Source organism: Schistocerca piceifrons, chromosome 6, assembly GCF_021461385.2.
Source record: "Schistocerca piceifrons isolate TAMUIC-IGC-003096 chromosome 6, iqSchPice1.1, whole genome shotgun sequence".
NCBI lineage: Eukaryota > Metazoa > Arthropoda > Insecta > Orthoptera > Acrididae > Schistocerca > Schistocerca piceifrons.
The window spans coordinates 341,815,059-341,842,800 of NC_060143.1; the positions used below are offsets into that span (position 1 = coordinate 341,815,059).

The 27,742-nt window shown below is 39.6% G+C and overlaps 1 protein-coding gene across 2 annotated transcripts in view; it reads right to left on the reverse strand.

Annotated features, from left to right (window-relative positions):
- LOC124802887 (NACHT domain- and WD repeat-containing protein 1) overlaps positions 1-27,742 on the reverse strand; it is a 598,844-nt gene that overhangs the window by 17,735 nt on the left and 553,367 nt on the right. For both annotated transcript variants that reach the window (XM_047263936.1, XM_047263935.1), the window contains exon 22: positions 18,553-18,917. In XM_047263936.1, the coding sequence (XP_047119892.1) occupies positions 18,553-18,917 (365 nt within the window). The remainder of the gene's footprint in view (positions 1-18,552; positions 18,918-27,742) is intronic.

Genomic DNA, 27,742 nt, shown 5'->3' on the forward strand with positions numbered 1-27,742 from the left:
AGGAAATGAGAAGAACACTAAATTAAATTTTATTTATTCCATTACTGCATTTCTTGGAACAAAACTCCTCCTCATCTTCGTATATGCAATATAACTCTGTTTAAATTGTTGCTTTTTCTGTCCATGCTCTATGCATTTGTATGTAAACCTAAACTTCATAGTACAGAAGCCAGTCTTCCCTTTTGCCATGTATTTTTAACGTGTACTTATCAATTTCCATGTTCTTTATTCTGTCCAAGTTCTGTAGTTTGCATGTAAACCTGAACACCTTATACAAAGTGCGTCATCTTTATTACCTTACTTTCACAATGAATTTTTAAATGTATATGGTACTTTTGTATTTACATTTTAATTGCTTTTTTAATATATTCTTTGAATTTCCATGTTAGTTGTTCGTCCAAGTTCTGTATGTTGTATGTAAAGCTGAACACTTTAATACAGAAGTGTGTCACCTACTGCTTTACTTTAGTAATGAATTTGTAAATGTATATGGTACTTTTTAATTTCCATGTTATTTGCTTATATGTTTCTTTCCCTTATAATGTGAAATTGTTTAGAAATATTGTGCAACTCTGAATTTTTTACAAGATATCCACCTACATGCTTTTCTGTTTCTGGGCATTAATATGTATTATATGAACATTTGTATCATTATAATAGCATTGTCATAATAATTTTAACCAAGTATAATCTTATCTTCATTTTTGACTTGTCCTATATCATCATGTGCTTCTCTGCTCACACTGTATGACCTACAGGGTACATAAAATTACAAAACTGTGCCTGTCTGCGACTTAACATGTCTTCTTTATGATAAGTAGCAATTTATCTTTTCCTACATTGTTGATATTACTACATGGAGTTCCCACTGTTTGATTTTACTTGAAAATTAGTTGCTTTTTGTGTTGAGCTTGTATGAGAACCCACACTACTGCCTAAACATTCATAAAAGTAAATAAATCATAGAATAAACAGTCTTGGTTACATTTTATTTTGTGTAAAGTCTAATCGGTGTTCAGATTGTGTCAAATCAGAGTTAAAGCTCAAGCACTATATCATCTCAAATCATACAGGTCAAGAGTGAATGTGTCACATCACTATTTCAAAGTTTGCTGAAAAAAATATATGTTGAAGTTCCGCATGGTACCTCTTCAAAACTATAATATTTGGCTTTTCTGATGATTTGTTAAAATGCTACAGACCTCTCTAAATGAGATTATTTGTGAAAATGTCATAATGAAAGAGGAAATTGAAATATTGCCATGAAAAAACAAAAGTGATAGAGACCTGAATTTATTTTCAATAAATACTTTGTTCCCAATACTATATGACATGATTAATAAATACAGACTTCTGAGTATTTTTAAAAAAAATAAACTATGAAAATTTGTAACTTTTTGTTAAGCATTTTTTAATATAAACTTGAAAGCTTTCTGAAACAATGCTTTATTAATTAATCTGTTCATGCATAACAACAACTACACACCCAAGAACACATTCTAACCACCGAGTAATTATAACAAAATGGAGCATGCCTAGACATTGGCATATCTGCCCTAAGTCTTTTATCTCAAGAAATATCTTCAAAGATCTTTTGAATTGATCCAAAACACTTCTGCCATTTGAGAACAATAACATATCATCAACATTTAAAGCTATGATGACTCGTTTGGCGCCATCTCTGTGAAAATAGACACATCGATCACTGTTTGGTCTGTTCAGTTTCAGTTTTCTTAACACCTCATCAGCTTTTTGATTCTAATTCCTACTAGCCTGTTTGAGTCCATAAACAGCTTTCTTAGACTCCATACTTTTCCAAGAGTTGCAAAATTTTCTGGTGGAAGGACAGAAACTTCTTCATTTCAGTCTCCATAGGATAAGCAGTAGTGACGTCAACATCATCGATTTCCAGGTTCTCTTGAGCTGCCACAGATAAGAGGTATGAAACGGATGCATGCTTGACCACTGGTGCAAATGTTTCCTGATAATCAACACTTTGCACCTGAGCGCATCATTTTACCACTAGGCATCCCTTAAATGTTTCTGGTATACTGCTAGTTCCAGTCTTTATTTTTAATATCCACTTAGTCTTGGGTGGTTTGTGTCCTCTGGGCAGTACTTCTTCAAATGTATTATTACAAACTACAGATGAGAATTCTTTCTTCATTGTTTTCTTTCCATTCTTCATTATTTGCCCCTTCCAAAGTTTCTTTGACATCAATGTCCTCACTTGGAAGTCCTTCTTTTAAATTGTAAGTAACACGATCACCCCACCTCTTGGGTTTTGGTTCTCTGTTTGGCCTTCGAGATATGTTTTGATTCTCATGACCCCAGTCTTGAGCTTCAGATTCTATTTAATCACTGTCAAAGCCATAAAAATGTTCATTATCACTGTCTTCTAATTTAACTACTTCTTCAGTCTGTGAAGTATTGATGTCCTGAAGAATTGCTTCTTGTTCCAATCCTAAAACATTTGTTGTCTTGGGTTCCTCTGTCTTTGAACTTGAAAACTTTCATCTTCCAGAAATTTTATATCCCTGCTGACAATTATCTGGCCAGTCTCCCTACTGATGAATTGACAGCCTTTGGTTGCCTGACAGTAACCTACAAATGTCAACTTCGGTGACTTCTTATCCCACTTCTTGTGATGGGGTTTTGGAATGTGAACTATTGCACTACAGCCAAAATTTCTCAGATGTGATAAACAAGGCTTCCTCCTGTGCCAAAGGTCATATGGCATCTTATCTCCAAGTGTAGTGGACAGTGAACAGTTTGATACATATGCAGATGTCGACACTGCTTCAGTGCAATACTCCTTTGATAGGTTAGTATCAAACATCATAGTACGAGTCTTTTCAACCAATGTTCTATTAGCTCCCTTGGCAACACCATTTTGCTGTGGACTGTAATGAACTGTAAGCTGGTAGATGATACCCTCAGAAGCCAGAAATCTTTTTACTTCATAGTTGAAAATACTCCTTTCCATTGTCAGACTGCAACTTCTTGATATTTCTGCCTGTCTGCTTTTCCACTGTAGCTTTGAAGTTTCTTCAAAAATTAACAAACTTGAATCTTGCAAAATCATCAATAAACATGAGAAAGTAATGATTTCCACCAATAGATGCTGTCTCCATTTGCCCAGACAAATCAGGATGTACTAAGCCTAAGATGTGTTTAGAATACCTTTTGCTAAGTTTGAATGGAAGATGTGACTGTTTTCCCACAATGCACAACTCACAGGGATCCTTAACCACAATATTTTTATTTAGTCCTGTTGAGACTTTTAACAACTTCAGCATATGTATGCAATTCATATGTCCTAGCCTGTGATGCCATAAGAATCCACTGTCTTTTGTATAGTAGCACAGTGTCATTTCACTTGTGTTTAAGGAAGAGATGCCATTCTTAGGCAATACTGTGGCAATTAGTTCACTTTCTTCATTGTAGATGAATCCACCTTCCTTCTTAAAAGTCACTTTATGCACTTTTCTTAAAATTTTACTAAATGAGAGCAAATTTACTGCTGAGTTTGGGATATGAACGAAGTCAGATGCTTCTATTGTTTTATCACCAGTATAGACGGTCAGACCAACACATCCTGTAACTTCTGCTACTAAGCATCACCTCCCATGTTGGTCACTGAATTATTAGTGACTTGACATTATGAAGCTTCTTTCCATCATTAGTAATGTGAGTCAAGGTGCAGGAATCTAAATGCCACATATCCTTTCCATGAGACTCCTTACAATCAGCAGCAAGAAAAGCTTTCTTTTGTTGTGTCTGTTTCTTAAATGCATATCCATCATGGTTATTTTTTGATGAGCTCCCTCCTTTTTCATTCTTGCTAGTACAATATTTAGCAGTATTGTTTGGTTTATTGCACTTGTAACATTTAATAATATGTTTATAGGCCTCTTCTTATTTGTATGTAGAGCAGATCCTACATTTCCATTTGTGTCTTCAGGTTTGACTTTAATAGAATCTCCCGTGATACGTGTGCCACTGTTTTCAATTGTCATGATCATAGGTTGATAATGATCACGTAATCCAGCCAGGAGCGAAGTTCCTATCCACTTTTCACTCACTGGAAACTTCATTTTGTTTAACTTTAATGCAGTCAATAAAATACAATTGCAGTAGTCATCTACCGACTTGCAGTTATCTAATTTGTTAATGATTAATGATCTAAGCAAACCCACTTTACATGCGAGTCCTGAGTCTTCAAATGCCTATCTCAAGGCCGTCCAGGCTTCTGCTGCCATCTTTGTGTCTCTTGTATAGGAATAATTTATCTTGTTGACGAAAAGTATGATCTGGGAAAGTGTCTTTTTGTCTCACAGTTTGTCATGGACCAAATATGCTTTCATGGCAAATGTCCACATCAGGTAATTTTCGTGACCAATCAACTTTTCAACCACTGGAAGTCCTTTCAGGTTGTACCACGCATTTTTTTTAGCTTTGAGTGAGAGAAAAAATATCAGCAGTCTGAATGCAAGAATGAGCAACTGGCAAAATATGAATGATCGACACACACTTCTGAACTGGCTCTGGATTTCCATGCATGGCTTCCATTTTAACATTTAAAAAATTTTATTTTAACATCTGTGCCTGGGCCCATAACCTTTTGTTGAGCATTTTTTAATATAAATGTGAAAACTTTCTGAAATAATGCTTTATTAATTAATCAGTTCATGCATAACAACTACTACAAACAACAGAACACATAATAACCACCGAGTAATTATAACACAATGGAGTAAAAAAAACCTGTCTATATCGATTTACATATCTCAATGCTTTTTGTGAATTTCAGAATTATGTTTTGAAAATATGAGTAGCCACAGTATTTTAACTATCTTGTGACATGATAAAGTGGAAGGACTGCTAACTGTCAGCTATGACATTAATGCATGAAATTTTTAAACTGTCAAAATATTTGTACATGAAAATGAAAGAATCTGAAATTTTTTACTTATTTAGACATTATTTTCTCCAAAATCCCCATCCTAAACGTTATAAAAATTTCATGGTATGTTCAGTTGTCACTGTACTTAAGAGAATGTACAATCACAGGAGACACTTAAATATTTAAACTGATCACTGGTTTTAAGTAAATTTCATGCAACACTGGTATTTCTGAATTAAGATAATTAATTAACAATATTATAAGTAAGTGGGAAAGCAATTCATAATTTTGTTCAAAAACATTTTACAACAAAAATGAAATACAGAATATTTATGCCCACTTTTCTTTTTATGATATAATTCACAAATTATTATTGTCTTCCATCATGATTCTACTTCTTCCTGACTTTCCATGAACTAAAATTGTCTACAATGTAACAATTAACATTGCACTTTTGAAAAGAGTTCATTTGTTTTTCATCTGCTTGCCACTGAACTTGTATAGCCTAGCTGAATCTGTGCTTGGACAAAGATGATCCAACAAGAGCAGTACTTCGGAAATGGGAACTGCTCACTGATATCTTGATGATGGCCATTTGAAAGCATTAGCAGGACCATGAGGCATCATAAAGAAGATGGTCATATCTTGCAGCTCATGAGAGAGACTTGTTTTCTGTCCCAACCACCATACGCACAAGAAATGAACTGATCACTACAAAGTCTTTTAATGTATACTGTGGTCTCTGTATTCCACACACAGTAACAGGCTGCATTTCATGGAGAACAATTCTTGTGAAGTATGTGCCACTTTGGGATGCAACCCAGAAGTGAGGTGATTGAATTCTTACCACAGGCTTCGTAGCAGACACACTTATCTCTTTTTTAAACAGAATTCCCTTAATGTACTTTCATTTAGAATTAAGAGTTTCCCATTTTTTACTAATGTTGATATGGTGTGTACAAATCCAGTAGAATCTCTTATAGTATCAACAGCATCGTGCTGCAGATTACATCTTGTTGCAAGATGTTTACCAAGACTTCCTGCTCCATCACACACACTTTTTCCATGACTTGTTGCTGAAACAATCCATTTTTTTTCTACAGTGCTGACTAAGCTCATAAAGCTGAAAGACGTTTTTAAAATGAGATGCTGCACCATCAGTCACATACAAATGTTTATCACTGACAATAGCAAAACTGTGATGTTCCAAGGAAGTGAGCCACACAAGTGAATACTGATACCTGTGATGTGTGCCAGTGGTAACTTCGAATTTTGTTCTGCAAAGCAAGATACCAGTTCTCACAAAGTGCACATGAAGAACTAATGTGGTCAGTATTCTCTGATGTGGCTGATTTTACTTCTGCTATGGCCTGTCTCTGTATCCTCCAGATATGATGGTGAGCTATTCCTTTCATGACACAATGCCTAAAATCTGTAACAAACTTCTCTGGGTCTACTATCTTCTTCACTAACTCTTCTACTCCCACAATACATAGGTTATGTAATTGTCAGTATGCTTCAACAGACATCACTTCAACACCAGGACACATTGCACTCTCCTGCAACCAACATTTATCTTGCAGTTCTTGATACATACACAAAAGCATCAGGTCCATCTCTGTGTACTTCTTTCCTGTGACACTGCCTATGATGAAACAAACAAGTTTCTAATTGGTGCAGTAAATACATGTGCATATTTCCTTCACTGGCTGACATTTTATCCATTTTGGTCATAAAGAGTAGAATTTTAAATTCGGGTTCTCCTTTTTGATTAGGAGATATGCTTCTCTTTTTGACCTTGTCATATATCTTTTTAACTTTTTCACTGTTTTCACTAACAGAGATAACATCAGCCTGGTTTTTCATTTTTGAATTTATTGTCATTAACATATGTCAGTATGATCTGCATTTTCATAAAAGAGAAAGGTTGACCCTCAGTTTTAAGGACTATAACACCAGGTCTAATTTTGTGCTTTGTTTTATATATGTAACTGATTTTCTAATTTATTTCAACTATTCATAGTTAATACTATTGTTATAGGGTGAAATCAGTAATTGTTTCAGACTTAAATTCTATTGCTGATGTATAAATGAACATAAACTCTGTACCGATTATAAATATTTGGGGGAACAACTAATAATAATCTTAAAGTATCTGTTTGGCTCTATTCAAAAACATTTTAACAAAGCAAGCCCTTAATTAATTCCAAAGTAATTAACAGTTTTGTCAAAAGTATTGTTTGTGTAACTATATATGTTAATTTCATGATTTAAACAAATAATTTGGCCTAACTCTTGTAGTAAAAGAAACTGTTAAAAAGATGAAATTTGTTGATGTATTCTGTTAATTTAATGAGCTAAGTTTTAATTGTAATTTTTGTAAATTAAATTTCAAACAATGTGTATTTCAGTACCAGTTATTGTGATCATGTACAAGGGCCCAATTTTTGGATCCGAGACAGTCAGTCCATGGCCGAGTTTCAGACGAGGAACCTGTGTTGGTTAGAATGACAACAATGCATCAACTTAACTGTGAGATAAGTGTTACACAATTAGGCCATGTGTTACAACAATGACAGTGTCTGCTCCATACATACCTTTCTATTCTTTAAGAACTGTGAACTTTGTGGTTAGGTTTTTACTGCTCATAGATACTCATATTGTATCAGTATGTGGAAGTTCGCCTGAAAACTATTATTGAGGCTTGTAGAAAGTTAAACAATAGTGCACTGGCCATATTAAATGTGTATATGGGGGGTTGTGAAAAGTGAAAGTAAACAACTGTGAAATGCAAATGTGCACCTGTCAGCTACATCATTTACAGTAGACAGTACTGCACTTCCACACCTCATTTTTCAGCTAGTATCACAACACAGTACCTTGACACTGAGGACAACAAACGAAGAAATAAAAGGGGGCGAACATTGTCACATTTGTTGCCCTGATGTGAGGACTTTTGTATGTGGGCACAATAAATTAGGACTCACGAATTTTGAACAATGAACTCAACAGCAGTTTACAGTGTAGTGGTGCCACAGCCAATCAGCACATGGGTTCCATGGCCACAGTATAGCAGCAACCAATCACCAAGTGGGTTCTATGGAAGCAGCCACTAAGTACAGGAGCAGCCAATCAGCACGTAGGTGGACACAGCTGACCGGAGATAAACAAGATGCCTTGCCGAGAGATTTACAACTTGTAGCAGCCATGTAGACAATGGATCCAGATGAGAACCACAGCCTCAGAAGCAGATGAGTGAATAAGAATAAGATAATTTCATAGCAAAAGCTGTTTTATAATAAGTGATATATAATGAGTGGCTTTAACAAACATGACAGTGTATGTTGAGGTGAATGAAGTGGACAAGAATGGTACTGAAGTGCATGAGATAGTTAAGGTTAAGGAGGAGGAACCTAGTAGCAAAAATCAGCAAGGGCAAAAGTTTATGGCAGACGGAAAAGTGGAAGCGATGCTAAGGCAAATTATGAGAAGTATGTGTAGGGTGGAAAAGAAAACTGATAGCATTAGAACTGACATGGTTAACTTAAAGAATGAGCTGAAGAAAGAAATTAAAAAGGAGATTCTGGTAGTCAGCTCTAATCTTTCAGAATTAAATAAGAAGTTTGTTGTGGTAATTAAAGATTGTGACAATACTAATGAGAAATTAACATTGAGTTGTAAATGTGTGGAAGAGAAAAAGAATCTTTATGATGACAATAGTAAGAAGGTGGAGGTTTCCGAGCAACAATGTGCTGAAAACAGGGTTAAACTTGAGAACCAAAATGATCATATTAAAAATGATTTAGCAGCAGAGGTAGAAACCAAGTAAGCAGTAGTGGTAGAGGAAAAGCTGGTAAAAGTAAATAAAAATGTAGATTCCAAATTGTCTGAAATAGAGACTAAGGCGGAAGTAGTACAAAATCTAAAGCGTAGAGAAAGTGACAGTAGGTCTGATTCTGATAGTAGTTGTAATGACAATAGCAATGACAAATACAGTAGTGATGGGGTATTTTAATTTATTATTGATAATGATGGCAATATGGTAACTAAAAAGGAAGTGTGTCACCCTGTATTAACAGCAAGTGTACAAAGTATACATGTTAATTGTTTACTGGACAGTGGTAGTGATTTTAATCGCATTTCACAGCATCTTTGAATCTATTAAGAAGACAGAGGGTACAGTAGTGATGCATGTTTCTGGAATAAAAATTATTGGTGCTACTGTTAAGCTATCAAAGAGTGTGAAACATGAGTTAATATTAACTATGGAATTGGCAGGAGAGCTGTTGGAGTGCAATTTGTTGGTGATCCTAAATCTCAGCATTGATGTATTATTTGGGAATAATTTCTTGTGCAACTAGCAAGTAGGGGGTTCAACATTCTAAGTTGGATTCATTATGTGGCAAAAATGCTAACCCCAAGTGTCTGTCTCATTTTTCATGTTTCCTGAGGCAGTCAAACTCTTCTCCTATCGTATCTGTAGTTTATAAGTGAATCACACACATTTTATCTTTGACTTTTATGTGATTTTGTACGGAAGGATACTTTAGTATAAGGATATTTTAGAAAAGTTTTTTCCAGGGTTTCTATGTGTGTATCTATATATATTATGTTGTGTTAGTTGTAAGTAATGGAGTCATAAGAGGATGGATGAAAGTAAATTGGTACCATGATTAAATAATTTATTTCAAAGAAAGAGATAAGGTAAACAGAAAATGAAAGGTGTCAACATATGTGGAGGATAATTAACATCTGAAGTAATCAGCTCAGGGGGTAGCAGCAGTGGCAATGTGCAGTAAAAATCATCTTAAATACGAGATCTTAATACTGATTGTGGTATAACAGAGGTGTTTGTGTTCACTGCAATCAGTATCTGGAGATAACTATCTATCTGTGTCATGGTACAGCCTTGTTTAACATTAAGAATTTACAACTTTAAACATAGTTGCCCGGAGTAATTTATGTGGAAAGAATAAGCAAGGTTTGTATGTACAGGGTGACACACGGGAGACGGATGGTTTTGAACTGCATACTACTGAGGGCGCGGTGGTGGGAGGTGGTCGTGGTGGTTACAGTTCTGATCCACACAAGATGCCATTTCATTTACTCAGTCACTATGGAGCAGTGGGACTTGCAACATTGAGTGTTTGTCTATGACAGTTTTGTGAAAAGTGGTGAGTCTATTATTGCTACACAGTGATTATTTCGTGCGTGGTTTAATGTTGGTCAACATGGAGCTGTTCTGAGCCGTAACACAATCCTCAGATGGGTGGAAAACTTCAGATCAACTGGAAACATACTGGATAAGAAGCATCCTGGCCCAAGACACAGAGTAACAACAGCAGAAAATGTTGAAAGGGTAAGGCAAGCGGCAGTCAGAAGCCCAGGACGGTCAGCTAGACGTCCTGCTAGTGAGTTACGAATCAATCATGAATCAGTAAGACAAATTTTGCATAAAGAATTAAAATTCCATTTCTACAAAATGCTCATTGTCCAACAACTTAAGGAAACTGATTTTGCTGTATGAGAGACTTCGCTTACAGAATGCAAGTGATTTTGGGATCGAATGAAAATGAAATTTTATTGATGAGCGATGAAGCTCATTTTCATTTAAACGGGACCATGAATAAGCAAAACCTATGTTACTGGGCTCCAGAGCATCCACACCTTATCCACCAGCGTCCTCTACACTCAGTAAAAGTAACAGTCTGGTGTGCTCTTGGCTGTTGGCATTATTGGACCTTATTTTTTTTTTTTTAAGAGAACGGGGCCACAGTTACTGTTAATTTGGTTCATTACATTCGTATGCTTGAAACAGTCTTGAAACCAGAACTAAGAAGACGATAAATCCCTTTAAAATGTGTTTGGTTCCAGCAGGATGGGGCAACATTGCACGCCACAAACACTTCAATGACAGTTCTTAGACGCATGTTTCCTGGCTGGATTATCTCATGTTTTGGCAATGTTCCTTGGCCTCCCAGGTCTCCTGACTCGTCAGTATGTAACTTTTTTCTGTGGGGGTACCTTAAGAACTGTGTCTATAACCGCAAACGATGAAATTTGGATGAGTTGAAGAATGCAATAATTCAAGAAATTGCTGCCATCCCTGCAAGAAATTTTAGTCTGTGTGATGGGAGGATTTTGAGAAGAGACTTGAGTCCTGCATTCAAAATGATGGACTTCACCTTGAACGACATTATTTTTCACAAATAACTTTGTTAACTAAAATGGCAAATAATGAGTTTTAATTTTGTGTAAATAAACATGCATTAATTTTAAAGTTGGCTGAGTATTATTTCATTAAAAACTGTCCGTCTCCCATGTGTCACCCTGTACAATACCCTTCAGGCTAGAATCTTGAGCAATTTGACGGAATACAGTGAAATAATAGTTTTTCTAAGTGATAATTTTGTCTGATCATTAATGAGAGTTAATTGTGCATTAGATAAGCAGAGCAGGTATTTATTTATGAGATAATGAAATAATAAAATAATGAATAATGTTACGGTCTTAATGGTTAGGGAGCCTGTAACTGCAGTAGGGATATTTTTGATAATGCACTCCACTAGTTAACGAGGTAAGAAATGTAAGTAAAATAATGGAGCTGACAGATGTGTTTGAGTAGTAAAAAAGATAACTGTATACAAACAAATGTGGTGTAACAGTATTGATGATGAAACTTTGAACTACGCAAGATCCATCTTTGATGGAAATTATGCGAAGAGCTCAAGCTCACAAAATTGCCCATGCAACCCAGGGCTTGTTTTACACAACCCATGGTTTGTTTCTGGTGGAAGAAAACATCACGGCAGTCAAGTATGGCACTGGTTACGCGGGATGTTATGCCACCTTTGGTGAGGCCTCCACCAGCACGACCTACACTCCTGGAAATTGAAATAAGAACACCGTGAATTCATTGTCCCAGGAAGGGGAAACTTTATTGACACATTCCTGGGGTCAGATACATCACATGATCACACTGACAGAACCACAGGCACATAGACACAGGCAACAGAGCATGCACAATGTCGGCACTAGTACAGTGTATATCCACCTTTCGCAGCAATGCAGGCTGCTATTCTCCCATGGAGACGATCGTAGAGATGCTGGATGTAGTCCTGTGGAACGGCTTGCCATGCCATTTCCACCTGGCACCTCAGTTGGACCAGCGTTCGTGCTGGACGTGCAGACCGCGTGAGACGACGCTTCATCCAGTCCCAAACATGCTCAATGGGGGACAGATCCGGAGATCTTGCTGGCCAGGGTAGTTGACTTACACCTTCTAGAGCACGTTGGGTGGCACAGGATACATGCGGACGTGCATTGTCCTGTTGGAACAGCAAGTTCCCTTGCCGGTCTAGGAATGGTAGAACGATGGGTTCGATGACAGTTTGGATGTACCGTGCACTATTCAGTGTCCCCTCGACGATCACCAGTGGTGTACGGCCAGTGTAGGAGATCGCTCCCCACACCATGATGCCGGGTGTTGGCCCTGTGTGCCTCGGTCGTATGCAGTCCTGATTGTGGCGCTCACCTGCACGGCACCAAACACGCATACGACCATCATTGGCACCAAGGCAGAAGCGACTCTCATCGCTGAAGACGACACGTCTGCATTCGTCGCTCCATTCACGCCTGTCGCGACACCACTGGAGGCGGGCTGCACGATGTTGGGGCGTGAGCGGAAGACGGCCTAATGGTGTGTGGGACCGTAGCCCAGCTTCATGGAGATGGTTGCGAATGGTCCTCGCCGATACCCCAGGAGCAACAGTGTCCCTAATTTGCTGGGAAGTGGCGGTGCGGTCCCCTATGGCACTGCGTAGGATCCTACGGTCCTGGCGTGCATTCGTGCGTCGCTGCGGTCCGGTCCCAGGTCGATGGGCACGTGCACCTTCCGCCGACCACTGGCGACAACATTGATGTACTGTGGAGACCTCATGCCCCACGTGTTGAGCAATTCGGCGGTACGTCCACCCGGCCTCCCGCATGCCCACTATACGCCCACGCTCAAAGTCCGTCAACTGCACATACGGTTCACGTCCACGCTGTCGCGGCATGCTACCAATGTTAAAGACTGCGATGGAGCTCCGTATGCCACGGCAAACTGGCTGACACTGACGGCGGCGGTGCACAAATGCTGCGCAGCTAGCGCCATTCGACGGCCAACACCGCGGTTCCTGGTGTGTCCGCTGTGCCGCGCGTGTGATCATTGCTTGTACAGCCCTCTCGCAGTGTCCTGAGCAAGTATGGTGGGTCTGACACACCGGTGTCAATGTGTTCTTTTTTCCATTTCCAGGAGTGTAGTAAACAACCACACCAAGGACGACTGGTCGCTTCAGGAGCAGTGTCTTTGCTTGGATGTAAACATAATTTCCTTTGCCCTGCACACACTGCGTGTCCCCATTGACATGCAAAGGGCACTTGTATGAGGTATGTTACAGCAGTTCCAATGAGAGCACATCCCAACCTATGGGAACAAACCAAGTGAGTGAGTACGCCACAGAACTGTCGGACTCCCACAACACAAACCAGAAAATGTGCTTTGATGCATTCACTGACAAACAACCTATGAGGTTATTTTTGCACACCAATGCTTCTGTATCACTGCTAAACCAATCTATTTGTGTTATTGCTAAACTAGTCTACTTAAGTTTAGAGTCATGCTTCTTCCAGGTAGCTGAGACAAATCTTTGGGCCCTTACTAGGAAATTTTCAAGTAATTACTTATAACCAAGCCACTTATTCCAATAAATTTTATAATTCTGGTAGCAGCTCACCCCAAAGTGGAAAATGGTTTTTGGCTAGAATTTTCCCATGCTTTTGATTTAAGGTATATGAAAAAATCACAGCAAGCAATCTGAAGGGCCTTGCGCCATGTTTGCTATAAATACACTCAATTTTTTTCATCTGGCTAGGAAAGACAACTGATTTTGAAGCTCCTCATGTCTCTCTTAAAGTGATGGCATCCCCATATTTTTTCAAAGCTCACCTGGGACCCTTGGCTCTTATGGATGGCCTTGAAACAGAGGTAGATAGGCTCACATAGGCTAACTCATAAAGTTGCTTAACATCTATTCCCCACTGTCAATGGACCCCTACCCTGTGGGCACACCCAACAGCACCTTGACTCCGTGGTGACTTCAAAGTAACAATCAATGCACAAGTCAAAATGGAAACTTATCCTCTACCAACTCTGGATGAACTCTTTGCAAAATTAGACCATGGCACTTCATTCCATAAAACTGAACTCACAGAGGCATATTTTTCAAATTCCTTTGGCTGCAGCATCACAAAATTATCTAGAGGTGAACATGCCATATGGACTTTACTGTTATAAATGGTTGCCTTTTGGAATCTATCCAGCCCCTTCCATATTTCAGCATTTCACAGATGCACTACAACAGAACATTCCTAACTATGTTGCATACCTTAACAATCATTTGCTCACAGTTACAACTTCAGGGAAACCACCTTCACAACCTTGAGCTTTTCTTCCAGACTGGCAACAAGTGGACTTGGAAGCACAACATGCAGAAGTTTTCTTTTATGTAACCTTCCTTGATATACTTAGGGTTTAAACTTTCAACAAATGGACTGGAACCAATGAAGGATTATGTTACAGTTATTAATTACATACAGCTCTCCAAGAATGACAAAGACTTCCAGATATTTCTAGGTAAGGTTTTAAACTATTGTGCCAAAATTATCAGAAATATCTTACCCAATGAAACAACTACCAAGGCATACTTTTTGGAAGGTCACCTTGCTGTCAACAAGCTGTACATGTTATGAGTACCTTAAATGGGCACCATGCTTAATGAAGTACATTCCTGGTTTGCCTCTGATAGTAGCAATACATGTGCCCCTATGATATTGGTGCAGTCCTATCCCAAAAATACCCTGACAGCACCAAGTGCCCTATTTCCTATGCTTCTAAGACATTATCTGCTTCTCAGCAACACTATTCTCAAACAGAGTGGGAGGCCCTCACTGCTATTTAAGTTGAAAAATTGTGGAGCCACTATCATTTTAAATGTGACACGAGCTTCAAAATCAGTTGTCTTCCCATGTCCACATGAAAAAAAATTGAGCATACTTATAACAGAGAGTCTTTAAGATGGCAAAACACCCTTCAGATTGCTTGGTGTACTTATGGTTTAAATTGTTCCTTTATTTACAGAAATTTCATCTTGTCATGGATCACCACCCACTGCTCACTGTTTTTGTCCCCAAGCATCCCTTACCAGACCAGGCAACCCATTGCCTCCACCACTGGTTGCTGTACTTACATAATTTTCATTATTCTATACACTATCAAGCAGTGATGTTTTATGGAAATGCAGACATGCTGTCCTGATTCCTCATGGAACCTGACCCGTTCTTTGACCAACATGAACTGAAGTGTTTGCATATCGATCAAGATCTGGATTCTGCGATTTACACCTTTTCCTTAACATCATGTGGCATCATGGACACTAACCACAAGAACCCAGTGACTTTGTACAAAATGGATAGATGGACACTTCTCCCGGGCCCAAATTTCATACCCATTGGCCACAGCAGCATCAATTACACCTAAATCAAATAGTTCTGTTGTGGGTCTCAGAGGATGACCACTGCCATGTCCCGATTCCTCCCAATCTGAGGCCATAAGTCCGGTGCCTCCTGCATACTGTGTACTAGGGCATGCCCCAGATGAAAAGTTTGGTGCAATAACATGTTTTGTGGCCAAATATTGACTCTGACATTGTGGACCAAGTCTACCAATTTTCTAGCTCTGGAACTCTGAGAGCATATCCACTTAGATCTTAACGGTTCATTTCTGGGCTCCATTGCACTGGCCATGACTGATTCCTCTTCTCATTTCCATTTTGTGTTCCCTTTGTCTAAAGTCAATACTACTGCTATTATCATCACTCAGAAAAAGTCTCCTATGAATTCAAATAGTGTTGCAATTGTAATGGAATTCATAATCTTTGCACTGTGCCTTTTTACCCAGCCTCCAACAGTCATGTGGGCACTAGGTCTGCACCTTTAAAATCCAGCTCCAGAACGAAATGATGTAAAACACTGCATCCAATGAGCTCTGTAGCTTTCTAGCAACTTATAGGGCCACACTGATGGAGAACTGCAGCCCACAACAGCAGCTTCAGGGTCACCCTCACCACACCTTTTTGAATATGCTGTGTGCATGTCATCACTGAAGCCTCTTCCTTCCTAATGGGCATTTGGAGTGGGCTCGTATGTTTCAATGTCATGCTACCTAGATCTGCAGGACACTCTCCACCTGCCACTGGTCTACATTGTATACTGTGGCATCTGTCCAATCTGTCCACAGACTTCTGCAGTGCTATCAAAATCAACTTCACCTAAACCATCCTTGTCAGCAGCCAGCTGCTTCTCCACCACCAGTTGAACGTCTGGTCCCATGGTCACTCCATAATTTCCCACTATGCCTTGCCTTTCTCAGAGTTGGTTCTCTCCCAGTAGTTGTGCTGCTTTGGGGGGGGGGGGGGGGGCACTGATCCTCTGGTGCTCCCTCTTATGGCATCACACAGAACTCCAGCATATCAGCTGGCTTGGGGGGGTTAGCATAAGCCACTGTTAATGCGAGTAGTGGAGTGCACACCACTGCATTATCTGCGGTGTTATTATGGTGGACTCTATTTAGAATACACAGCACTCTGATATGGCTTGGACTAGACTTTGCTTGGGAATATGGACTTAAGACTGCTGGGATTGTTCTTAGTAGCACCATGTCTATATACAGGGTGGTTCAAAAATAACTGTACACTCTTCATGGGTGTTGTGTAAGCATCAAAACATCAAAAAAAGTTTTGTCTGAAACTGCTTTATTTCCAAGTTATGATGCATAATGTCATTTATCATAGGCATTACAACATGGGCCAGCACAGACTTTTGGCATGTTGTCTTTGCTTGCATCATTTTGAACATGTTCTGGGGTAAATGTGCAGTACGAAGTTGGGTTGAATTTTGGATCCCTTCATGTTGTTTCTGAGAAGAATTGATTTTCTGTTATTTGTGTTACACTTGTGATTCCTACTCTCTTGCATAACTCTGAAATAAAGCAATTTCAAACAAAACTTTATTTAACATTTTAAGCTTATTATGATGCATACATTACACCAAAGATGTGTCCAGTTACTTTTGAAACACCAAGAATTAATTTTGTGTTGTTTGTGGTGCACTTGCGATCCCTTCTCCTCTGTGTATCTTGAAAATAAACAAATTTCAGGCAAATATTATTTAGTACTTAATTTTTTATTTAATATTTTATTTTGATGAAATCACCAGGTATATCTCTTGTTGTGGATAAGTTCCATTGTTTGCGGGTGTAGACTGCCTTTTCAAAAAACACATGTTTTTCCAAGTTACTGAAAGCTAATCAACCACAGATACTAATCATCTGTGTGTCAAAAGGTGTACTCTCACTCCATCAAAAGAGAGGGAGAGAGAGAGAGAGAGAGAGAGAGAACACCTGCACCTTTTTTTGACAACAAAAAGAAAATGTCAACTTCTGTGAAATCTTACAAGATCCCAGCAGTAATAGCTCTCACTGTCTTGATCTTGCCCCACACTCTAATGTGAGACACAAGGAAGCACATTGTATGGCCACATTAACCATTTCTACAGACAATTCTTCTGGTTACATGAAGTCCAAAGCAGTGAATACAGTGTACATTGTTTGTTGTTGTCGACTCCTCAATAATATAAGCTCAAATTTCTTTCCTCAATTATAGCACTTCTACACTGCCATACCACTCATGCGACATTTGGTTCTAAAGTTTACAGTTACTTTCTTTACTTCATCATACTGCAATTTCTTATTTTATAATGAGTTCAACTGATCAATAGCAGTACAGTTACTGTGTACTTTACAAATACAAGAAAGAGCACAAGTGACCAGCACTGAGCCTTGTGGCCATTACTCCACTTACATCACAGAAGTGTGATTTATTTAGATGAATTTTATGGCCCAAACAGACAAAAGCGTTAGATACATCACATAGGATTCTGACTGGTGCCCTTTAACTGTAAGAGACTTCAGGTGAAGGAGAAAATAACAGCATCTATTTTTGCTGTAAACCAAACTGACATTACTGAGAAGGTTATGACTTTCAGGTGGTCAAAATTCTCCTGAATCCCAATTTCTCAAAGGCCATGGAAAAAGTTATCAACAGGGAGAAGAAGTGAGGAATTTCCCAGTTTTTAAAATAAGCAAATATCTCTTAAAACAATGTTTCCATTTACATTTCACTGCATCGATATACATAAAAATCTGCACTGTCAAGATTGTTATGCAATGCCTGACACACATTTTAGCTCATTGGCCCTTTCTCTCTTTTCCTCCATGGCCTAGAGACCCTGATTTGAGCATGGTAAACAACCAAATTGACATAAAGCAAATATTTGCCATATTCTTTCTGCCATGAATGCTAGTCCAGTAAGGCATATAGGAGAAGTTTCACTATAGGTTATTTTGTTGCAGGTACAACTAAGTTATATTTTGAGTTCTGAGGTAATAGAAAAATATTTTGACAATAAACTTTGTGTTAGTGACTTAAAAATTTGAGAAGTCAGAGTTTCTTTAGAACCTCTTCATAAGACAATTGCAGTTCAATTACCTGCCATCACCAGAAACCAGAAGTGAATTCAGGAAGCGGTCTTCTCCTGCCTTGAATGTTGTCACACAGTCCCCAGTTCGTAGATCCATCAAATTAACATACATGCGATTGCGAGAGAGAGCCACTAGGTGACTATCATCATGTAGTCCAAAAAATGGCATTTTTTGATTCATGACTCCTTTCAGACGAACAATTAGACGACCAGCATCTAGATCATAAACTCTCAGTTCTCGCCGACAGAGGACAACCGCCCGCCGCCAATCAATGGCACGCAGACCCCCTGGTCGAGTAACTCCTTGTAGTGTTCGTACCTTCTTATTTGTTCTCACACTCCATACAGCAATTTCTTCATGTTCTGTAGCCACCTGTACATAAATATTAACACAATCAACAGAAAAATCAGAAACTCAATATAAACAACTTTTATATCATTAACAAGTTTACATTCCTTTTCACACTGTTGTGGCCCAGTTTTTATAGCAATGTACGAGGGTTGTTTTTTAAGGGCTGTTTTTATTTTTTAAAAAAGATACAAATACTTTTGTAAAAAAAAAACTTTTATTTTCTGATTCTACACACTTTTACCTATTATTCTACATAGTTGCCTTGTTTATTTAAGCACTTGTCATACCGTACAACTAAGTTTTTAATTCCCTCTTCAAAGAATTCGGCCGCCTGCTCCAACAGCCAAGAGTTCACGGCCGCTTTCACTTCATCGTCGTCATTGAAGCACTGCCTGCCAAGATGGTGTTTCAGGTACCGGAAAAGGTGAAAATCGCTAGGAGCAAGGTCGGGGCTGTATGGTGCATGGTCCAAAACTTCCCAGCCAAAAGAATCAATCAAATCCCGAGTCTTTTGAGAGGTGTGAGGCCTAGCGTTATCGTGCAGGAGCAAAACTCCTTTTGTCAGCATGCCGCGCCTTTTGTTTTGAATTGCTCTGTGGAGCTTCTTTAGAGTTGCACAGTAGGCATCCGAATTGATTGTCGTTCCTCGTGGCATAAACTCCACTAGCAAAACACCGCGCCGGTCCCAGAACACAGTTGCCACAATCTTGCGCTTTGACAGCGTCTATTTGGCTTTGACCTTGACGGGTGAGGTTGTATGTGTCGCCATTCCATCGATTGTCGCTTGCTTTCGGGAGTGATATGGGATACCCATGTTTCATCTCCAGTGACAATTTGACTCAACATATCATCCCCTTCTTCCTTGTAATGAATCAAAAAGTCAAATGAAGTGGCAAATCTCTTCCCTTTGTGGTCCTCTGTGAGGAGTCTGGGTACCCACCGAGAACACAGTTTCTTAAAGTTTAGGTTTTCAGACACAATTTTGTACAAAACCAATCTTGAAACTTGTGGAAATTCCAAAGAAAGAGTGGAAATTGTGAATCTTCTGTCCTCATGAATCTTTGTTTCGACTGCAGCCACCAAATCATCAGTGATCACAGAGGGCCGGCCTGAGCGTTCTTCATCATGGACGTTTTGACGGCCATTTCTAAACTCTCTAACCCATTGACGCACTTTACCTTCACTCATTGCATTCAAGCCATAAACTTCTGTTAAATGATGAATTTCTGCAGCTGATAGGCTTCTCGCAGTCAAAAAACGTATCACTGACAGTATCTCACACGCGGCGGGCGATTCAATAATCGTAAACATTATAAAGTAGCACAGCGATGCGTTCACGTCAGCTACAGAGCTGCGACTTGCATCAGTGTGAACGGGAAGGATGCCGGCAAGTGGCGCGGTGGCTTGTTGCGGCGTCCGCGCGAACTACGGGACTATACGCTCGAACGGCCCTTACTTAAAAAACAACCCTTGTATTTATAATAGAGCAGAATGACAAATTCATCAAACAAAAATATGTATGACTCACATGCACACAGAGAATATAACTTAACCAGCAACAAAGACATGAATTAAATTTACTGTACCATGTTTAGGCCTTGCTAAACGACTGGTAAACTGCATATTTGACACACACTACCTTCAAATAACAATTGTAATGTAATGTCGTATGATATAATTATGAAATTAAAACACAATCACACTATCCAACATGTCAACAATAAACAAATGAGACAATTGACAAATTTGTTCCTTGAGATCTAGCGTTCCATAATTCCCATCATGAAAGAGAGCACTCAGAGATGAGGGATGAATCAAATCATTTACTGTAATGTTACACAAGTGGGTGCTTGGAAATGTTGGTACAACATGCAAAACTGGTAAGACTACATTTAAAAAAAGCCATACTTGTGTGAGCAGGAGAGCTATATCAGGGGACTTCATCAAGCTAGCTGATGGAGCAAGCAGCTATGAAATATCACAGGATACTGAGGAACTGAGCTACTGGTGGGTTTTCCCCCACAGTAACAGGTAGACACTGGTTCGTGTGAGACGACTTCCTTGTGCTGACACAAAGCATGCATTCAATTATCATATGCTCCAAGTACAGTCTGTAATTATTTGTGATTCCTTCAATCTACAATGGCTAAAAAGACATGTAACTGAGACTTGAGTACAGTGATATAGGCCACTTAATCATACGATAAACACTATCAAAGGTATAGTTTATCTAATGGAACAGACAATAGCCAATAAGTTATTAAGATCAACAGTTGCTAAAAGCATGAAGCAGCAAAGCCAAGTGAATCTTAAATTGAAAAACTCAATGGGCGTTATTATGTACTAAAGTATCAAATTAGTTAGTTGTACAGAATAATATGATAAAAAATCTTAAGACACCAAGGGATACAACACAGATAATAATATACCTATAAGGCAACTTCTATGGCTTAACTTATACCAGCACCATTAAATTGTAAGATAGTACTGTTTGGTTGGGTAAGCTTCCTATTTTACTATATAAGCATAAAATTAATTGATGATTAATACAAAATGCTACAGGAGACAATCAAATGAAAAGTACCACTAGACAGTTGTTGATGCTACAACATATCCTACTTGCATTGAAAACATAGTCTAAAAATAGGTTTTCATTATCAAATTCAATTCAACATTACTGAAATTGATGTTTATTTGCATTTTATTCACACAAACACTCTCAACTGATACAATATATCAATACATATAAACTGATATATGGCAAGTAATGTATGTTTCATCTGAAGTTAGAACTTCTATCTGAACCCTAGATAGTAATAAATAGTCTATAAGGAAATTATTTTTACTTCTAATATTTCCTAAATTCGCTCTTATTATTAGCCAAAAGTACCATTAATGAAAGGGATAAATGTATTGGCATGTGAATGTAAAAATCTCACGATCTCTGAAGAGGCTTCTACAAGATATTCAGTTATTACTTTCTGTAATATTCTTACTGCATGCATCTATAAGAACAAATATCTTTCTAAAATTATTTACATTAACACTTTGAAGTTATCTCACATGACAATGTTGAATGAAAACGTGTAAAGTAGATTAACGACTTCATTTGCAGGTCAACACAACTAGAGAAATTTATAACTTCAAAGAAAGTAAAATAGAGGTTTTCTGTCACATGTCGTTGGTAAAGCATTTATATGTAGGTTGCGAACAGGAGTGGAACAACAACTGGACTATGTAGGATGCTTCTCCACTCTTAATTTAGTTTTATTCTTGTGGTACCATTTCATAATGAACCCTTGTTTGTTTATTTATTTCTACAGGACTGAGTTTCTTTTCCCATTTCTGTGAAGAACTCTTTATAGAAGCCACACTGAACTGACCTTAAAAGGCTATTGTCAGAAAATTGAGTCAATAATCTAATATAAGCTACCTTCTCAAAAATGTTTTAGAGGAGGTGGATTTATAATTAAAGATCACTAGCTTTTCTCCACTTTCATAATTGAGTGTTACTATTGCATATTTCAATCTTTCAAGAAATACAGTGACTTACTGATTAATTATGACTGTAATTAAGGGGGGGGGGGGGTTGGGGGGGGAGGGGAGATGGTACCAAGTCAGCTCAAGATTTCATATTTTGGTTAAAATGTAGCCATAGCCACAAGAGCATTTCACTGGCCAAACCTATTTTATGGTCTCTCCAATAGCTAAGTTTGCAAAATTAATGTCTGATGGTGCAGTATACATCTACATCTACATGATTACTCTGCAATTCACATTTAAGTGCTTGATAGAGGGTTCAGCGAACAACAATCATACTATCTCCCTACCATTCCACTCCTGAACAGCGCGCGGGGAAAAAGAACACCTAAACCTTTCTGTTCGAGCTCTGATTTCTCTTATTTTATTTTGATGATCATTCCTACCTAAGTAGGTTGGGCTCAACAAAATACTTTCGCATTCGGGAGAGAAAGTTGGTGACTGAAATTTTGTAAATAGATCTCGCCGCGCCGAAAAACGTCTTTGCTTTAATGACTTCCATCCCAACTCGCATATCATATCTGCCACACTCTCTCCCCTATTACGTGATAATACAAAACGAGCTGCCCTTTTTTTGCACCCTTTCGATGTCCTCCGTCAATCCCACCTGGTAAGGATCCCACACCGCGCAGCAATATTCTAACTGAGGACGAACAAGTGTAGTGTAAGCTGCCTCTTTACTGGACTTGTTGCATCTTCTAAGTGTCCTGCCAATGAAACCCAACCTTTGGCTTGCCTCCCCCACAATATTATCTGTGTGGTCTTTCCAACTGAAGTTGTTCGTAATTTTAACACCCAGGTACTTAGTTGAATTGACAGCCTTGAGAATTGTACTATTTATCGAGTAATCAAATTCCAACGGATTTCTTTTGGAACTCATGTGGATCACCTCACACTTTTCGTTATTTAGTGTCAACTGCCACCTGCCACACCATACAGCAATCTTTTCTAAATCTCTTTGCAACTGATACTGGTCTTCGGGTGACCTTACTAGACGGTAAATTACAGCATCATCTGCGTACATCCTAAGAGAACTGCTCAGATTGTCACCTAGGTCATTTATATAGATCAGGAACAGCAGAGGTCCAAGGATGCTTCCCTGAGGAACACCTGATATCACTTCAATTTTACTTGATGATTTGCTGTCTATTACTATGAACTGCGACCTTCCTGACAGGAAATCACGAATCCAGTCGCACAACTGAGATGGTACCCCATAGGCCCGCAGCTTGATTAGAAGTTGCTTGTGAGGAACGGTGTCAAAAGCTTTCTGGAAATCTAGAAATACGGAATCAACTTGAGATCCCCTGTCGATAGCGGCCATTACTTTGTCTGAATAAAGAGCTAGCTGCGTCGCACAAGAACGATGTTTTCTGAAACCATGCTGATTACGTATCCGTTCCCTTTGAGGTGATTCATAATGTTTGAAAACAATATATGCTCCAAAACCTTACTGCAAACCAATGTCAATGATATAGGTCTGTAGTTCGATGGATTACTCTTACTACCCTTCTTAAACACTGGTGCGACCTGCGCAATTTTCCAATCTGTAGGTACAGATCTATCAGTGAGCAAGCAGTTGTATATGATTGCTAAGCAGGGAGCTATTTTATCAGCGTAATCTGAAAGGAACCTAATCGGTATACAATCTGGACTTGAAGACTTGCCCGTATCAAGCGATTTGAGTTGCTTCGCAACCCCTAAGGTATCTACTTCCAAGAAACTCATGCTACCAGCTGTTCGTGAATCAAATTCTGGAATATTCTATTCGTCTTCCCTGGTGAAGGAATTTCGAAAACTGCATTCAATAACTCCGCTTTAGCGGCACAGTCGTCAGTAACAGTACCATCGACACCGCGCAGCGAAGGTATTGACTGCATCTTGCCGCTTGTGTACTTTACATACGACCAGAATTTCTTTGGATTTCGTACCAAATTTTGAGACAATGTTTCGTTGTGGAACCTATTAAAGGCATCTAACTAAATCTAATAGATCTGTTTTCAATGGTTCATTTCTTTGGCACTGCATTTTCTGATCTTCAGCTACTGTTAGAAAAAATCACTGAATTTTGTGGCTATTCATTTTGAAACTTACTTCATTTGCCGTATCAAGTTTTTCACTTCACAATTAACATTGAACCAGATTGCATTTGGTTTGTTCACACATTTTCCACTTTCTTTCCAGTGAGAGACTGTCCAGAATTGCTTGTGGTGTAGCCAGCATGTCCTCTGCATTAAATAAAGCATTCTCTTTGGTGCCAGATGCTCTGAGCAGTGTGTCACCAGTGCGCAAGGAGCAGCATTACTGCATTTACTAGGCAATCTTGTATTTTAATAACCGTTTAAATTTTGTGTCGATTTGTTTGCGCTCTCTGTAGATTAGTTCAGACGTTCTTTTACAACAGTTTTTAGCATGGATAGGGACTGCAACTGCTGTGTTCGGATGCAGGCTGAGTTGGCATCCCTTCGCTCCCAGCTTCAGGCAGTGATGGCTTCGGTCACACAGCTTGAGGCTGCTGCCAATGGGCATCACTGTCGGGTTCTGGATGGGGGTTTGTCGGAGACGGCCAGCTCGTCCCACGCATCCCTCGATCGGACTACGACTGTGGTTGCCCGAGATACTGCCCGCATTGAGACTGATCCCTCACCTGTGGTAGAGTGGGAGGTCGTCTCAAGGTGTGGCAGGGGGTGAAAGACATTCCGGAGGGCTGAACGGAAGGCCTCTCCAGTTTGTATGACGAACCGGTTTCAGGCTCTGTCTCAGGCTGATACTGATCTTCGGCCTGACATGGCTGCTTGCTTGTCCTGTTCCAGAGGTTGCCCCTCACTCTGCGAGATCCGGGCGGTCGCAGAGGGTGGGCTTACTGGTAGTTGGGAGCTCCAACGTCAGGCGCGTAATGGGGCCCCTTAGGGATATGGCAGCAAGAGAGGGGAAGAAAACCAATGTGCACTCCATGTGCATACCGGGGGCAGTCATTCCAGATGTGGAAAGGGTCCTTCTGGACCTGCCATGAAGGGTACAGGGTGCACCCATGTGCAGGTGGTCGCTCATGTCGGCACCAATGATGTGTGTCGCTATGGATCCGAGGAAATCCTCTCTGGCTTCCGGCGGCTATCTGATTTGGTGAAGACTGCCAGTCTCGCTAGTGGGATGAAAGCAGAGCTCAACATCTGCAGCATCGTCGACAGGACTGACTGCGGACCTTTGGTGCAGAGCCAAGTGGAGGGTCTGAATCAGAGGCTAAGACGGTTCTGCGACCGTGTGGGCTGCAGATTCCTTGACTTGCGCCATAGGGTGATAGGGTTTCGGGTTCTGCTGGATAGGTCAGGAGTCCACTACATGCAACAAGCGGCTACACGGGTAGCAGGGGTTGTGTGGCGTGGGCTGGGCGGTTTTTTAGGTTAGATGGCCTTGGGCAAGTACAGAAAGGGCAACAGCCTCAACGGGTGCAGGGCAAAGTCAGGACATTCGGGGACCAAGCAGCAATCGGTATTGTAATTGTAAACTGTCGAAGCTGTGTTGGTAAAGTACCGGAACTTCAAGCGCTGATAGAAAGCACCGAAGCCGAAATCGTTATAGGTACAGAAAGCTGGTTGAAGCCAGAGATAAATTCTGCCGAAATTTTTACAAAGGTACAGACGGTGTTTAGAAAGGATAGATTGCATGCAACCGGTGGTGGAGTGTTCGTCACTGTTAGTAGTAGTTTATCCTGTAGTGAAATAGAAGTGGATAGTTCCTGTGAATTATTATGGGTGGAGGTTACACTCAACAACCGAGCTAGGTTAATAATTGGCTCCTTTTACCGACCTCCCGACTCAGCAGCATTAGCAGCATAACACCTGAGAGAAAATTTGGAATACATTTCATATAAATTTTCTCAGCATGTCATAGTCTTAGATGGAGATTTCAATTTACCAGATATAGACTGGGACACTCAGATGTTTAGGACGGGTGGTAGGGACAGAGCATCGAGTGACATTATACTGAGTGCACTATCCGAAAATTACCTCGAGCAATTAAACAGAGAACCGACTCGTGGAGATAACATCTTGGACCTACTGATAACAAACAGACCCGAACTTTTCGACTCTGTATGTACAGAACAGGGAATCAGTGATCATAAGGCCGTTGCAGCATCCCTGAATATGGAAGTTAGCAGGAATATAAAAAAAGGGAGGAAGGTTTATCTGTTTAGCAAGAGTAATAGAAGGCAGATTTCAGACTACCTAACAGATCAAAACGAAAATTTCTGTTCCGACACTGACAATGTTGAGTGTTTATGGAAAAAGTTCAAGGCAATCGTAAAATGCGTTTTAGACAGGTACGTGCCGAGTAAAACTGTGAGGGATGGGAAAAACCCACCGTGGTACAACAACAAAGTTAGGAAACTACTGCGAAAGCAAAGAGAGCTTCACTCTAAGTTTAAACGCAGCCAAAACCTCTCAGACAAACAGAAGCTAAACGATGTCAAAGTTAGCGTAAGGAGGGCTATGCATGAAGTGTTCAGTGAATTCGAAAGTAAAATTCTATGTACCGACTTGACAGAAAATCCTAGGAAGTTCTGGTCTTACGTTAAATCAGTAAGTGGCTCGAAACAGCATATCCAGACACTCCGGGATGATGATGGCATTGAAACAGAGGATGACACGCGTAAAGCTGAAATACTAAACACCTTTTTCCAAAGCTGTTTCACAGAGGAAGACCGCACTGCAGTTCCTTCTCTAAATCCTCGCACAAACTAAAAAATGGCTGACATCGAAATAAGTGTCCAAGGAATAGAAAAGCAACTGGAATCACTCAACAGAGGAAAGTCCACTGGACCTGATGGGATACCAATTCAATCCTACACAGGGTATGCGAAAGAACTTGCCCCCCTTCTAACAGCCGTGTACCGCAAGTCTCTAGAGGAACGGAAGGTTCCAAATGATTGGAAAAGAGCACAGGTAGTCCCAGTCTTCAAGAAGGGTCGTCGAGCAGATGCGCAAAACTATAGACCTACATCTCTGACGTCGATCTGTTGTAGAATTTTAGAACATGTTTTTTGCTCGAGTATCATGTCGTTTTTGGAAACCCAGAATCTACTATGTAGGAATCAACATGGATTCCGGAAACAGTGATCGTGTGAGACCCAACTCGCTTTATTTGTTCATGAGACCCAGAAAATATTAGATATAGGCTCCCAGGTAGATGCTATTTTTCTTGACTTCCGGAAGACATTCGATACAGTTCCACACTGTTGCCTGATAAACAAAGTAAGAGCCTACGGAATATCAGACCAGCTGTGTGGCTGGATTGAAGAGTTTTTA